Source organism: Bos grunniens, chromosome 15 (assembly GCF_055505025.1).
Source record: "Bos grunniens cultivar Pamir isolate PY7600 chromosome 15, Bosgru_T2T1.0, whole genome shotgun sequence".
Taxonomy (NCBI): Eukaryota; Metazoa; Chordata; class Mammalia; order Artiodactyla; family Bovidae; genus Bos; species Bos grunniens.
Genome location: NC_141179.1, coordinates 67,099,245 through 67,116,109, shown reverse-complemented (window position 1 = coordinate 67,116,109; position 16,865 = coordinate 67,099,245). Strand labels below are relative to the sequence as shown.

At 45.0% G+C, this 16,865-nt stretch overlaps 1 protein-coding gene across 5 annotated transcripts in view; it reads right to left on the bottom strand.

Annotated features, from left to right (window-relative positions):
* Positions 1–16,865, bottom strand: part of LDLRAD3 (low density lipoprotein receptor class A domain containing 3) — a 274,030-nt gene that overhangs the window by 122,594 nt on the left and 134,571 nt on the right. For 3 of the 5 annotated variants that reach the window (XM_086341148.1, XM_086341151.1, XM_086341153.1), the window contains one exon: positions 215–349. In XM_086341148.1, coding sequence (XP_086197274.1) covers positions 215–349 — 135 coding nt within the window. The remainder of the gene's footprint in view (positions 1–214; positions 350–16,865) is intronic. The other 2 variants (XM_086341150.1, XM_086341152.1) reach the window with 1 other exon arrangement.

Below are 16,865 nucleotides of genomic sequence, written 5' to 3'. Positions count from 1 at the left end.
AAACGTGTATTTGCTATTGAATGCATGAGAAATATGAAGCACAAAATGGTAGATGGGCTATGGTTAAAACCATGTGTACGAGAGCTGCGTGCTAAGAGCAGAAATGAACACAGCTGTTGTACTTGGAGGTGGGATGGGAGTTGCTTTCTTCTGTGTTACTGTGGTGCGGTGTCGTAATTTATTTGTTTTTTTTATGAACCTGGGAGGCTCCTACCTTGAGAACTCTCACAGCTTTCCTCGTCACTGTTGTCTTGACAGTTATTCTGCCCGTCACAAATGAAGCTCTTGTCAATGCAGAGGCCATTCTTGCAGTGGTATCGGGCAGTGGAGCAGAGCAGAGGGTTTGCTGCTGTGAAGGGAGAACAGAGCAGGTTACCAGGGAGGTTAGCCAGTCCCCTTGGGATGCCCAGAACCTTCTCCATCTAGGGGTATGTCCTGCTCTGGAAGCAGCGAACTCAGCTCGGATGGCTGTCTCAAAGCCTGTCCTGGGAGACTGGTCAAGCAATGACTTGGATAGGGCAAGACTGACTCTGTCCCATTCTAAAGGCTCCTTTTTCTGCTATACCACAGGTTTTGGTTGGTTATCCATTTTAAATACAGCAGTGTGTACATGACCAACGTTATGTGCCAGCCTAGATGGGAGGGGGGACTTGGAGGAGAATGGATACATGCATATATATGGCTGAGTCCCTTCACTGTTCACCTGAGACTATCACAACATTGCTAATTGGCTATTCACCAGTACAAAACGTTTTTGGTGTTAAAAATAAAACTTACATTAAAAAATAAATTATTTGAAAAGAAAAATAGAAGCTTCTTCCAAAGCATAATGCTGGTGCCCTATAAGCATACCAACATGGCCAGAGGGCAATGCCCAGCCCCAACTGGCCCACCTCGAGGTGGGTCAGCAGCCTCTGAGGGGTCTAGAGCAAAACCGGAATCTCCCAGGAGAGTCAGGAATGGAACGGTCAGTAACATAAGGACACACAGAGAAGAGCAAAGATGGAAGGAGAAGCTGGGTTGGGGATTCATGAACCTCTGCCGCTGACGGAGCAATGGCACACGTAATCCAGGGGCATGTTGGATCCTACTGGTTACCTAACTATGGACCTTCCCGGTAAGTGCTCGTGTTTCTCCAGCTCACCCAGGTGAGCGCAGTGGTCTACTTTGCAATTAAAAAACAAAAAAAAACCATTAACCCACTTGGTCAGCCGGAATGGCCCCCAGATACAAGCACTTTCAGAAACCTTAAAAAGAAAAATGACAGAAAAAGCCTTTCTCCTCAAGGAAGAAGGTGGCAACCAGCCAGTGTGGAGTCAACACAAAACCCCTTAACGAAGCAAATCTCCATGGAAAATCACTGTTTCTACTGCACAATTTATCTTGCTTCGCCATTCCCTGCAGCACAATTCAAGCAAGGCTCTTTCCAGGGCTCTATTTTCGATAAATGAAGCGGCAAAAGGAGAAATTACTCCAGCCCCAACTCTGCCATTTATTAGCTGTGTGATCTAAGGTAACTTATTTCACTTCTCTGAGCCTCAACTCCTTTTTCCGTGCACAGTACAGGCTCCATAATTTGAGGGCCCACTGCGAACTGACAATGTGAGGTCATTTTTCAAAAATTATTTAAAAATTCAAAAAAATAAGTGCTGGGCATAAAAGCAAGTCTGGCACGCTTCGGAGCTAAGCACGAATCCTGTGCTGGTCACAGATCCATGAATCTGGCCCTGCTACTTACAGCTCAAAGGAGATGACACGTGAGAAAATGTGCAGTGCAGAGTCTGACACACAGGGGCGCAGGAAATGTTGGACGTGCTCCCCAAGTTATGTCTGCCTTGGTCCTCCAGAGCGTGGCCCTTCCCGAAGGAGCAACACTGGTGATGATGCAGACGGGCCCTCCTGGGACCTTGGGTTATGAATTGAGCCAGCACCTGCATTATACACGGTACCAGGGCAGGATGACAGACCCAGCACTGAAGACGGTTAGGGGCTTAGGAACAAGTCAGCGCCAGCATCTCTGGGTGGTCCTCACCGGCAAGATGGCAGTTGTCATTTATCTTTCCCATCTGCCTCACAGAGCGATTGTCAAGAGGCACTGCAATCACAGCTGCAGACTGCAAACTTCACAGGGCCCTGCAGACCCAAAGGGCTGTGGAATTTTTTATTTTTTAACTTGTCAACTCAGAAAGTTTCATCTGAAAGGTCAGAGGAAGCAGAGGGATGGGGAAGCCAGCACTCTTAGTTTTGAAGATGAGGGACCAGTGTGAAGGCAAGCAATAGGAGTCTGGCCTGGAAATGGAAGTTTTAATTACTTAAATCGCTGTGGGTCAGAGAATGGTTCCACTTGATCATGCTGAAACCAAAGTCTGACTTCAGCCAAAACCAGAAAGGGGAAACCCAAAACCACAAGTCACATTTGGTTTCTGTCCAAGGCAGCCCTCCAAACCCTTCAGCATCCCACCATGGTGGCCTCTGGCTTCCCTGGGACCCTGTGGGTCACGTCCATGCAGCCAAAGCATCGACAACAATCAGCTCACTCTAATGGACAGCCTTGGAAAAGTGGAAAATCCCACCTCGAATGGGAAGACTTGCAAGAAGGGGCTGCTGCAAACTTACCTGAATCCCCCTACCCCCAGTAGGAGGGCTGTGCTGAACCAATATTGAAGACATTGCTGGTGTCTACTGACCTTTCTTCAGCCTTAGACCCTTCCAACCTCATAAACTTTTCCAAGGAAAAGAAGTCATATGCGAGCATGTGCATACACATGTACCACATATATGCGTGCATATGTGTAAGTATGAGTATATCCAGATCATGTGCATGTGTGCTAAGTTGCTTCAGTCGTGTCTGACTCTGTCCGACCCTATGGACTGTAGACTGCCAGGCTCCTCTGTCCATGGGATTCTCCAGACAAGAATACTGGAGTGGGTTGCCATGTCCTCCTCCAGGGGATCTTCCCAACCCAGGGACTGAACCCATATCTCTTGTATCTCCTGCACTGGCAGGCGGGTTCTTTCCCACTAGCACCTGGGAAGCCCTGTCCAGAGCACACATAGCTCCAAATGAATGAAGACTGTCTGTACCTTAACACACAGCTGTACTGATAAAGAATCCACCGGGACCAAAAACCAGTCTCGGTGCATAGAATGAATACATATATGTGTTTCCAATGCATATAACCAAAAGAACCAGAATCAGAATATAGAAAGAACTCTCACAATTCAAAAGAAAAAAGACAAACAATAGGAAAATGGGCAAAGGACATGACTGGGCAATTCCCATCAGAGCAATGGCAAACGCTCAGTAACAACTTGAAAAAAATGTTGACAGCAGCCAGAAACGAAAGCACCACTTGAACCGCAGCAGACTTGCCAAACTTCAGGTCTTAAAATTCCAGGTTGTGGCTGGGGAGGGAGAGGAAGTCTTAGAGACTGCTCGTGGGAGTGTAAATTTGTAGATCCACCTCGGAGACCAATTGAGTGATACCAGGTGATGCTCAAGGGGCATACGCCCCACGGCTCGGTCATTTCACTTCCAGCTACACAAATGTTCACCAAAACACTGTTTGTAAAATAAAAATATTAGCAATGACCCAAATATTCACCCACAGGCGAATTAACACCATGCGCTACATTGTTATAACACAATTTTACAGCAGGAGATGGCTAACTTCTTCTGTACAGGACCAGACAGTAAACATTCTAGCTTTTAGTAACCTTTGGGTCTTGGCCTCTTTCTTAACTACTCAATTTTGCCATGGTGGTACAAAGTGACCATAGAAAACTCATAAATGAAGATCAGGGCTGTGTTCCAATAAAACTTGATTTATGGGTAATAAACACATTTAAAGTTAAGTAACTTTCAAACAGGGCATAGGACAATTTGGGGCCAACACCTGCTGAACAGCAGTGAAAAATGAATGAACCAATAAATAAGGTCCTATTGTACAGCACAGGGAACTGTATTCGATATCCTGGGATAAACTATAACAGAAAAGATTAAAAGAATATATATATATATATATATATATATGTGTGTGTGTGTGTATAACAGTCACTTTGCTGTATAGCAGAAATTAACACAACATTGTAAATTAACTATACTTCAAATGCAAAAAATACAAAATAAGAAAGGACCAGAATCAAGATGGATCAATCTCACAAATATAATCATGGGGAAAAAGTTATAAAAGATACTGGCAAGTTATATAAAAATATGCATAGGGTTGTACCACTCAGATGAAATTACCTATGCAAAAGAATGCTATCTATTATTCAAGTTATAAAAATGCATACTTGCATTGTAAGGTCAGTGGACGCCTCTGGAGAGAAGGGGAGGACAGGATCAGAGAAGGCTGTACTGAAGACTGGTAATGATATTTGTTAAGATTTTATTATTTTAAAAACCTGAAGCAAATAAGGAATACAGCAATATGGTTTTTTTTCCATTGAGAAATAACTGACATACAATATTATATTAGTTTTGGGTGTAAAATGCAATGATTTGATATTGATATATATTGCAATAAGTCTAGTTAACATCCGTCACCACATACTGTTACAAAATCATTTTTGTGATGAGAACAAGGATCTACTCTCTTGGTAATTTTCAAATATATAACGTGGTACTATTAACTATAGTTAATACAGTTACATTAGAATGTATTATAATATAGTACTATTAATTATAATAATATAGCCATGTGTGTGTTAGTCACTCAGTCATGTCTGACTCTTTGCGACCCCATGGACTGCAGCCCACCATTCCTCTGTCCATGGAATTCTCGAGGAAAGTATACTGGAGTGGGTTGCCATGCTCTTCTCCAAATATAGCCATCAGATCAGATCAGATCAGTCGCTCAGTCGTGTCCGACTCTTTGCGACCCCATGAATCGCAGCACGCCAGGCCTCCCTGTCCATCACCAACTCCCGGAGTTCACTCAGTCTCAAGTCCATCGAGTCAGTGATGCCATCCAGCCATCTCATCCTCTGTTGTCCCCTTCTCCTCTTGCCCCCAATCCCTCCCAGCATCAGAGTCTTTTCCAATGAGTCAACTCTTCGCATGAGGTGGCCAAAGTACTGGAGTTTCAGCTTTAGCATCATTCCTTCCAAAGAAATCCCAGGGCTGATCTCCTTCACAATGGACTGGTTGGATCTCCTTGCAGTCCAAGGGACTCTCAAGAGTCTTCTCCAACACCACAGTTCAAAAGCATCAATTCTTCGGCACTCAGCCTTCTTCACAGTCCAACTCTCACATCCATACATGACCACTGGAAAAACCATAGCCTTGACTAGACGAACCTTTGTTGGCAAAGTAATGTCTCTGCTTTTGAATATGCTATCTAGGTTGGTCATAACTTTCCTTCCAAGGAGTAAGCATCTTTTAATTTCATGGCTGCAGTCACCATCTGCAGTGATTTTGGAGCCCCCAAAAATAAAGTGTGACACTGTTTCCACTGTTTCCCCATCTATTTGCCATGAAGTGATGGGACCAGATGCCATGATCTTCGTTTTCTGAATGTTGAGCTTTAAGCCAACTTTGTCACTCTCCACTTTCACTTTCATCAAGAGGCTTTTGAGTTCCTCTTCACTTTCTGCCATAAGGGTGGTGTCATCTGCATATCTGAGGTTATTGATATTTCTCCCAGCAATCTTGATTCCAGCTTGTGTTTCTTCCAGTCCAGCATTTCTCATGATGTACTCTGCATATAAGTTAAATAAACAGGGTGACAATATACAGCCTTGATGTACTCCTTTTCCTATTTGGAACCAGTCTGTTGTTCCATGTCCAGTTCTAACTGCTGCTTCCTGACCTGCATACAGGTTTCTCAAGAGGCAGGTCAGGTGGTCTGGTATTCTCATCTCTTGAAGAATTTTCCACAGTTTATTGTGATCCACACAGTCAAAGGCTTTGGTATAGTCAATAAAACAGAAACAGATGTTTTTCTGGAACTCTCTTGCTTTTTCCATGATCCAGCGGATGTTGGCAATTTGATCTCTGGTTCCTCTGCCTTTTCTAAAACCAGCTTGAACATCAGGAAGTTCACGGTTCACATATTGCTGAAGCCTGGCTTGGAGAATTTTGAGCATTACTTGACTAGCGTGTGAGATGAGTGTAATTGTGCAGTAGTTTGAGCATTATTTGGCATTGCCTTTCTTTGGGATTGGAATGAATACTGACCTTTTCCAGTCCTGTGGCCACTGCTGAGTTTTCCAAATTTGCTGGCATATTGAGTGCAGCACTTCCACAGAATCATCTTTCAGGATTTGGAATAGCTCAACTGGAATTCTATCACCTCCACTAGCTTTGTTCGTAGTGATGCTTTCTAAGGCCCACTTGACTTCACATTCCAGGATGTCTGGCTCTAGTTGAGTGATCACACCATCATGATTATCTGGGTCGTGAAGATCTTTTTTGTACAGTTCTTCTGTGTATTCTTGCCATCTCTTCTTAATATCTTCTGCTTCTGTTAGGTCCATACCATTTCTGTCCTTTATCGAGCCCATCTTTGCATGAAATGTTCCTTTGGTATCTCTGATTTTCTTGAATAGATCTCTAGTCTTTCCCACTCTGTTGTTTTCCTCTATTTCTTTGCATTGATTGCTGAGGAAGGCTTTCTTATCTCTTCTTGCTATTCTTTGGAACTCTGCATTCCGATGTTTATATCTTTCCTTTTCTCCTTTGCTTTTCGCTTCTATTCTTTTCACAGCTATTTGTAAGGCCTCCCCAGACAGCCATTTTGCTTTTTTGCATTTCTTTTCCATGGGGATGGTCTTGATCCCTGTCTCCTGTACAATGTCATGAATCTCATTCCATAGTTCATCAGGCACTCTATCTATCAGATCTAGGCCCTTAAATCTATTTCTCACTTCCACTGTATAATCATAAGGGATTTGATTTAGGTCATACCATAGCCATAGCCATAACTATAGGTAATATGTGGGACTCCCCTGGTGGCTCAGATGGTTAAAATTCTGCCTGCAATGCAGGAGATCTGGGTTCAATCCCTGGGTCAGGAAGATCTCCTGGAGAAGGGAATGGCAACCCACTCCAGTATTCTTGCCTGGAGAATCTCATGGACAGAGGAGCCTAGCGGGCTACAATCCACAGGGTCACAAAGAGTCAGACACGACTGAATGAGTATCACGCACACATAGTTAATATGACTTTTAAAATAGGGTGTGGGAAATACAGGTGTTCATTTAACTTTTCTTTTTCAGTATGTTTTAAAGAGTCTACTAGAAGTTTTAAAGAGTCTAATTTGGCAGAAATGTTTCAGTGATCACTCACTTTCCTTTACTCTTTCCCCACAGTTATCTCTGGTCTACAGATCCCTGTCTTCAGAATTTTATAGCCCATTTGCTCAGAGAACACAGGTAGATACAGGTCAACAGGCACACCTGGGATTCCTCCTTATCAATGGCTCCTTGTAAAACACTATGTCTCACCTCCAAGGCAGGGCAGAGAAAGAGAGGCAAAGGATGCTAGAATACTCCCTAAACCCAGCAGCAAGCCAGAAAAAGGCCTCCGAACCATCAAAACATACTTCAGGATGTCAGTGCCCTTCAAGTGCTGGCAGCATCCTCAGGAAGGACCCTCAAGCCCTCCCCTCCCCCAGGTCTATTGATTCTCTGTTTGTGTAAATTCCAAAAAGGTTCGTGTTTCGGTTCCCAAGGACACAGCAAACCAGAAGGGAGACAAGATGCTGCTGCCAACCTGCAGACAAGCCGCCAGCAAGAAGTAAAAGCTGACAACCAGGGGAGGGGCCCCCAAAGCTATAAAAAGCCACTTAGGAATTCCAAAAGCAGAAGAGCCTAACATAGTTTCAAAAGAGACCAAGAAGTTCTAAATGGAGCCACAGGCAACCCTGTATTATAGCCCAGTCTGAACAACGTGCGTGCTAAGTCGCTCCAGTCCTGTCTGACTCTGCGACCCTATGGACTGTAGCCTGCTAGGCTCCTCTGTCCATGGGATCCTCCAGGCAAGAATACTGGAGTGGGTTGCTGTGCCTGCCTCTAGGGGATCTTTCCCACCCAGGGATTGAACCCATGTCTCTTATGTCTCCTGAACCGGCAGGCATGTTCTTTACCACTAGCGCCACCTGGGGAGCCCAGTCTAAACAATAGAGCTCCCAAGAATGGTCCTGTGCTGTCACCAGAGAGACACTGATGAAGTCAAGCTACACACATCTGAGAGCGAACCCCGTCAAAGACTCAGATTTACCCAGACTAAAATCTCTGCAAAGACCCCAGACAACTCAGGTTTCACTCTATTTCTCCCAGGGCCTCTGCAGCATTTACCAGGCTTAAGGCAAATTTCAGGGTGTGTGTACGGTGGACTAACTGTATAGGCTCTGGGCAGGGGGGTAGACAGTGGTCAAGGCTCAGGGGTTCCTGCAAGGCCACGGGCCACTCACCCAGAACTCTGAAACATAACTGCTGGACAGCCCATAAACTAACCAGGAAACGCTTCCTACTTTGGGATGTTATGTCTGTGTCTTCTAGCAAAATTTTATGTGCTCCACATGTATGTTTCCTTTGTCCTTGTTAAGGTTTCCCAGTCACTGAAAAAATGTATTATTCTACTCACTTAACTAGCAAGAGGAATACTGCTCTTTCCAGCGTTTATTTCAATGGGGATGGAGAAAACTGTCTACAGAGTTAACTTCAAAAACTCAACGGTGACTCCAAAAGTCCCCAGCTCTTCTTACCACAACAAACACAGGGATCTAAGAATATGTTTCCCAGGCCACAAGACTCAGGAAAGAGAAGTTGTCTCTCCCCGCCAGAGGGAGGGAGGGGTGAGTTAAGGTTAAACTCAGTGGTTAATTAAACTGGCGGCAATTACTTCAACCACATCTGAAGGAAAAGACCCAGGGCTCACTGCAAGTCATCCAAAAGCAACTGAGCGGCTGCAAGACAGGAAATGAAGCCATCTATCTCCAGCAGGATGTAGGAAATATCGCCTTTAATCCATTTAAAGTCTGTGAAGTCAGCCCCTCTCCCACCTCAAAGCGTTCTTGGCAAAACACATCAATGAGAACCTCCTCGCCCTCAGCCCCCACACCCCCATCTGCTCCGCAGTCCAGGGAGGTGGTGGTGATCACTCACTTCCTTGCCAAGCATCCCAATCTCCCCGTCTCCGCGGGGATCTTGTCTTCCCAGCCCCCGTATCCCTGGGAACCAGGCAACTGGGGGAAACGGAGCTGCCCCGAGACTTCCTCTGTTCCAGGACCGAGGATGTCCGGCCCTAAGCCTCTCTGCCAATAATCCGACCCATTAACAAGCACTGCTTCCTTTGTGGCCTGCAAGATGCTGGCAGCCCTGACCTTCAAAGAAGAGGCGGCTTGTCTGCAGCCAGAGGCAAGTTCGTGCTGCCTTTCAGAGCAGCCCCTCTGCCCCCCGAGACACAGCAGGGCCACGTGCCGCGGCATTCCGAGGGCAAGGAGAAGGAGTCTGCAGGAAGGGAAAGGCTGCCACTCTGGTCAAGCAGGAGGAGGCAAAGGTTCCTCAATCCCATCTGCCTTTTCCCCAGCCTCTAAGGACGTGGAATCGACCCGCAATAAAGGAGATGCAGGAGACACGGGTTCGATCCCTGGGTGGGGAAATCCCCTGGAGGAGGAAATGGCAACCCCCTCCAGTATTCTTGCCTGGAGAATCCCATGGTCAGAGGAGTCTGGTGGACTATAGTTCATAGGGTCACAAAGAGCTGGACGCAACTCAAGCGACTGAGCACACAAGGACCTGGAGGACGTGAATTTTCAGAAGCCCTCTAGAGGCAGCACAGTGGCAGCGGCAGAGCCTAAGTCATTGCTAATCGCTGTTTACCTCCTCCTCCTTGCAGAGGCTTCCTGAGCCGGCTACCTCCTGTCCCACCCCCAGCCTGCCTCCCTCCAATTTCAATTTCACCGGTTCGGTCACCACGGATGGCTCCCCAGATCTTCCCTCCAGGGACAATCCTCTTTCTCCTGACACTTCGTGGACACCTCTGCCTGACTGTCCCCTTCACCTCAAATTCTGCATGGCTAACACTGACATCCTTACCTCTCTCCCCACCCGCTCCCTTGCTCCTTGGGTCCACTTGTCTTAAAGCGACCACCAAGGGTGGGATGGGGTGGGAGGTGGCAGGAAAGTTCAAGAAGGAGGGGACATATGTGTACCTGTGGCTGACTCACGCTGACGTATGGCAGAAATCAACACAACATTGTAAAGCAATTGTCCTCCGATTAAAAATAAATTTTTTAAAAAAGGGACCAGGCTCCAGTCATGCTCGGCCTTCTCCCTCTCCTCACTCTGCACTCAGCTCAGAATCCACTGCTCCTCACTGGGAATAAAATACAATCTTAGATTGTTAACTTTTTTTCCTTATAGTTTTATTGAGATATGACTGATGTACAGCACTGTGTAAGTTTAACCACACAGCATAATGATTTGATTTACATACATCATGAAATGATGATCTCACTAAGGTTAGTGAACATCTATCATCTCAAATAAATACAAAATTAAAGAAATAAAAAAGTTTTTTTCTTGTGATGAGAACTTTCAGGATTTACTCCCTTCACAGCTTTATATATAACATACCACAGTGTTATTATATTTATCATGTTGTACATCACATCCCTAGAACTTATTAACCAGACTGTTAACTTTTCATGACCTGCCGCAGCCTACCCTTCCGAGCATACATTTTTCTGTAATGATTAATAGTGAGGGAATGAAATCCACCTGGGTTCAAATTTCAGCTCTACCACTCACGAGCTACATGACATTAGCTTTAGTTAAATTCTTCAGCCTCAATTTCATCATGTGGACTTACCAGGTGGCTCAGTGGGTAAAGAGCCTGCCTGCCAATGCAGAAGATGTTAAAAGATGTGAGTTTGATCCCAAAGTCTGGAAGATCCCCTGGAGAAGGGAATGGCAACCCACTCCAGTATTCTTGCCTGGAGACTCTCCATGGACAGAGGAGCCTAGTGGGCTACAATCCATGGGGTCGTAAAGGGTCAGACACGACTGAAGGGGCTTAGCATGCATGCACAGTAGAAACAGGAATAGTGCCTGTGTCTTAAGATTTTGTGAATATCAAGTGAGATAATACACCCAAATAACTGAGAATCGCATGTGACCCATAGCAGATGCTCAATAAATGCTTATAAAAGTAATTATCACTGGGGATACACATTATAGTATAGTGGTTAAGAGTTCAGACCCTGGATTTATAACCACCTGGGTTGATGTCACAATTTTGCCACTTACTGTGTGACTTTAGATAAGTTATTTAATCTTTCCGGGTCTCATTTTTTTATCTACCAAAAGAGAGTCATAGTATTGCCAACCTAAAGTGAGACCAAACAGGTAGAGCATATCACAGTGTGCCGTATACTTAGGTGCTCAGTCGTTGTCAGCCAAGTGGCATCTTATGCCCTGCATGGTCTGCACACCTCTCTGCCTCTGCCTGGGCCTTCAGCCTAAAAGACTTCATGGAACTATATTGACAGCTTTTAAATGGTACCCATCCTCCTGGATCCACCTCTTTCAACAACCTGCTCTGGTAAGCCTAGAGGGAAGTAACCTCTCCTCTGATTAGCAATTCTCACAGTACTCCCAGCTGTCCACCCATAATGTAATTACTTGGGTAAGATGATTTTGGTCTCCCTGGCTTGCGCATCATCTCAACAAAGCCACTTCTACATCCCTCGCAGCATCGTGCATGGTGTCTGGCATAGAAATCTCGGAAAGAGAATGAATCTGAAAGAAGACAGCAACTGGGGTGAATCCACAATGTGCAACCTAAATGTGGTCTCTGGGTGTATATCTGCAACCACAGAAGAGGACCAAGATATGCCCATGTCAAGAATATATCCTGACTGCCTGTCTTTTTCTTTAACCCTGTGTTTGATTAGTTGCCTGATCCATTCATTCCACAGACATTTACTCACTATTTCCTGTAAATTAAGCCCTCTAATAGGCACTGGGGATGAAAGAAAACCCAGTCTGTTCTTAAAGAGCTTACACTCTACTGGGGAGACAGGCAGGTCAGTGGGTACCTAAGATAAAGCGGGAAGTGTAATTTATTCCACATGCGTTTACCACGTGTGGAGACTGAACCAGACCATACAGTTGGCATTAGGAGTACAGCTGTGAACCGCCAACCAACCAATGGCCATTATGGTGTAGTAGCAATGGCAGAAAATAAATGAAAAGTGGTGGTAAGTGCAGAGGAGAAAAGTGAAGCAGGGGAAGGAGACAGAGGGGGAGGCTGGGGAGGGGAGAAGTGATCTTTACAAGGTATTCAGGGCAGGCGTCTGATTCGGTGGCATTTGTTTGAAGAAGGCCCAAGATGGTGTGCCAACAGGCAAGGGAAAGACAAGCCCAGCCTCGGCAGACCAGCAACAGCTCCCTAAGGAAGCAGGTCATACAGGAGCCTTTAAGGGGACCATGCTGATGAAGCTTCGGAGCGTGCAGTGGAAGTACCCTTCTTCTCTGCTCACCCAGCCCCTTTGACTGATGCAGGCACAGCTTCTTGAGGCTTCACCCATGGATCTGCTAAGGGGTGAAGAGGAACTGTGGAATCTCATCCAGGTTGACATGAATAAAGCTACAGAAATACACAAGCACTGAGGGGCTCCATGAATACAAAACACAGATATACTGGCTGGTGATTCAGCTGTTTAGGGGGACCGTCAGGAATGATCAGCAGTGGCAGAAGCACAGCGGGTTTTCTGAGCACAACTATGCTGAACGCAGCAGCAGAAGATTCTGCTTGAGTGAATTTTCCACTGTGGTCATCCAGACTGGTCTGCCATCTCAGTTCCTGGCAGGAGTCCTCGAGCTCACCAAAAAGGGACTGGGGAGAGCTGTGCTGCCAGCCGGTCCAGGGCTTCACCTCCTGCCAAGGATGTCTGAGAACAAGGCAGGAGGAAGAGGCCAAACACAGTAAAAAGGAGGACGGAAGGCCGTGAAAGGGCAAAATCTCAGCACTGTGATCCTCTGGAAGGGATACTGGTCCTTGCTTATCCTCACTTCTGCCAAATGAACGCAAATGGTGGAAAAACACATCAGAGTAATAAAATTCTTTAAAAATATGACTGTCCGATTATTTGCTGAAGTTGAGACACCACCCAACAAAACCACTCCTTTATCCTTTATTTCTTTTTACCATTTTTGGAAAATTCCAGTTACATATGAAAACAGAGAGTGTACAGGGAACCCCTGTATTTCCACCACCCAGCTTTAATAATTACCAGTATGATCCAAAAATGGGCAGAAGGCCTATATATCAACATTTCTCCAAAGAAGACAAATGGGTGGCCAATAGGCACTGAAAAGATACTCAACATTACTAAAGATCAGATAAATGCAAATCAAAACTACAATGAGGTACCACCTCGCACCAGTCAGAATGGACATCACTAAAAAGTCTACAAATAACAAATGCTGGAGAGGGTGTGGAGAAAAGGGAACCCTCCTACATTGTTGGCGGGAATGTAAGTTGGTACAATCACTGCAGAAAACTGAGCAAATTGCTCAGAAAACTAAAAATAAAATGACCGTATGATTCAGCAATCTCACTCCTAGGCAGACATCCAGACAAAACTACAATCCAAAAAGCTACATGCACCCTATGTTCACAGCGGCAGTATTCACGACAGTCAAGACACGGAGACCACGTACGTGCCCACTGACAGAGGAATGGGCAGAGAAGATGCGGTGCACATACACAGTGGAATACTACTCAGCCATAAAAAGGACGGAACAATGCCATCTGCAGCAACATGGATGCAACTAGAGATCATCATACAGAGGGAGAGAAGGCCAAAAGGAGACAGGTAAATGTCATCTGATGCCTCTTACAGGCGGAATCTAGGATATGACACGGATGAACCTAAGAAACAGAAACACAATCAGGGACAAAAAAGCAGACTGATGGTCGCTGGAGTCAGGGCGGAGGGCGGGAAGCTGGAGGAGAGACGGAGCAGGAGATTGGGGTTAGCAGATGGGGACTCTCATGTATGGAATGAATAAGCCGGAAGGTCTTACTGTATAGCAGAGAGACCTATATTCAATATTATACAATAAACCATAAGGAAAAAGAATATTAAAAAAAAGTATATCTATATATAATGAATCACTTCTGCTATACAGCAGTAATTAACAAAACAATGTAAATCAACTATACTTCAATTTAAAAAAAAGAAAGAAGAAAATTTATTTTCCAGCGTCTAAGCAATAAACCCATAATTAAAATGAAAGAAAAATGTACCAATATGCTGACAATTCTGTTTCAGTCCCAGCTCGCCCATCATTACCTCCCCCACCCCCTTCCAGAGGAAAGACTTGAAACATATCCCAGACACCATGTAATTTTACTTTCATATGCTCTGGGATATAGTTATCAAAGATAAAGACTATTTTAAAAAGTAAGAATGTCACCCTCAAACTAAAAAAGTTAACAATAACTCCTTAATATCACTAGATACACAACCACAATTCGGGATTTCCCAACCATCTCAAGTTTTTTAAAACAGTGGTTTGTTTGAATCAGAGTTGAAACAAGATCCATATGTTACATTTGGTTGGTTTGTCTCTTCGTCTCTTTGAATCTGTAGGTTCCCCCTTCCTGTATTATTTTTTTCTTAGAATTTATTTGTGGATGTAATTGAGTGATGGAGAATGTCCCACATTCCGAATCTGGCGATTTGTCTACCCATGGAGCCACTAATGTGTATGTTCCTCTGTCCCTGAATTTTTGTAAACTAGTGGTTAGTATTAAGAACTGCATGTTTGGGGACTTCCCTGGTGGTCAGTGGTTAAGACTCTTGCTTCCAATGCAGGGGCATAGGTTCAATCCCTGGTCAGGGAACTAGCACCTCGCATGCTGTACACATGACCAAAAAGAAAAAAATTAAAAAAAATAAAGAGAAACAATTGCATGTTCGTGTTCCCCCTAAATTCATATGTGGAAACCCTAACCCCTAAATAGATGGAATTAGGAGATGGAGTCTTTGGGAGGTGCTGAGGGTTACATGAGGTCAGAGGGTGATGTTCTCATGATGGGATAAGCACCTTACAAGATGAGGAGGAAATTTCTCGCTCGGAGTGCACAGAAAGCCATGTGAGGTTACAGCCAGAAAGAGGGGCCACACCACCAACCCAGCCATGCTGGTACTCGGATCCTGGACTTCCAGATCCATGAGAAATAAGCTTTTATCATGTATGGCACTCAGTATATGGCATTCTATTATAGCAGCCTGAACTGACTGAGCCAATTAGAGCCTCAATCAGATTCAGGTAGGATGCGTGGAGACAGAAACACCATAGAGTGGTGCTGGGTGTGCCTCTAGGGTCATCTCAGAAGGCCAGTGTCTGGTGGTCTCTTTTCTTGAACGCTAAGACTGTCTTCTGGGCGTTCCCACATCCAAATCAGGCAGAGCAACCACATGGCACCCTGGCTGTGCCACTGAATGCAGCTGAAGAAAACCTGGACAGAACACTTGCAGCGGCGACTTTTAGATTCTGAAAAGTAAACTGGAGCAGACCAATTTGGGGGAAGAAGACCAAGATTTGAACTAGCACTGAAAGGGTGCCAAGTCTACTTTCTTTTACTCCTCTCAGACTCCCAAGAAATGGACAAATATCAGAGAGATCACAGAGAGTGAAGAACCTAGGAAAGCGACTCCATAACGTTTTTGAATTCCGAAGTGGATTCCCAAGCTGGACATGCATGGATCTTGTCCTAATTAGCACACCAGACTGTGATAACAGGCCACTGCCCAGCTTCCACACCACTGCCCAGCTCCCAGACTGAGCACTGGAAGGTGCAGACACAGGACAGGTCCAAGCAGCCACTGCAAAAACGGTCTGAGAACAACTGCAACCACAGCCCACAGAGGGCTGCCAGGAACTTGAGGCCTGACCAACAGGGTCATTTGTCCACTAAAACAAAAACATAAGCCTTCTCCATGGGGTCTAAACAAAACCCAAAGTGTCATACATAATGACCAAAATAGCCAGAATATAATCCAGTTTTTTACTTGGCATATGAAAAGACAGGAAAATCTCAACCCTCATGAGAAAAGATAATCAACAGACATAACACCAAAATAAGGCAGATGTTAGAAATTTGTGACACAGACTTTAAAGCAGCTGTTATACAAATATTCTAACAAGTAATCATGAACACTCGCAAAACAAATGGAAAATAAAAAGTCTCAGCAAAGAAACACAAGATATAAAGAAGAACCAAAAGAAAACTGTAGAACTGAGAAAATACAGTGACCAATGATGAAATGTAAGTTGGTACCGCCACTATTTCAAACTGCGGTGCTGGAGAAGGCTCTTAAGAATCCCTTGGACTGCAAGGAGATGAAACCAGTCAATCCTAAAGGAAATCAACCCTGAATATTCATTGGAAGGACTGATGATGAAGCTCCAATACATTGGCCACCAGATGCAAAGAGTGACTCATTGCAAAAGACTCTGATGCTGGGAAAGACTGAAGGCCAAACGAGAAGAGGGTGGCAGAGGATGAGATGGTTAGCTGGCATCACTGACTCAGTAGACATGAATTTGAGCAAACTCTGGGAGATAGTGGAGGACTGAGGAGCCTGGTGTGCTTAGCGACTTAGCGACTGAACAACCATCACTATGGAGGTTCCTCATAAAACTAAAAATAGAATTACCACGTGTGTGCTGTCTTTCAGTCATGTCCAACTCCTTCTGACCCCACAGACTGTAGCCCTCTAGGCTCTTCTATCCATGGAATTCTCCAGGCAAGAATTGGGAGTGGGTTGCCAGGCTCTCCTCCAGGGGATCTTCCTGACCTAGGAATTGAACCTGGGTCTCCCACCCTGCAAACATTCTGT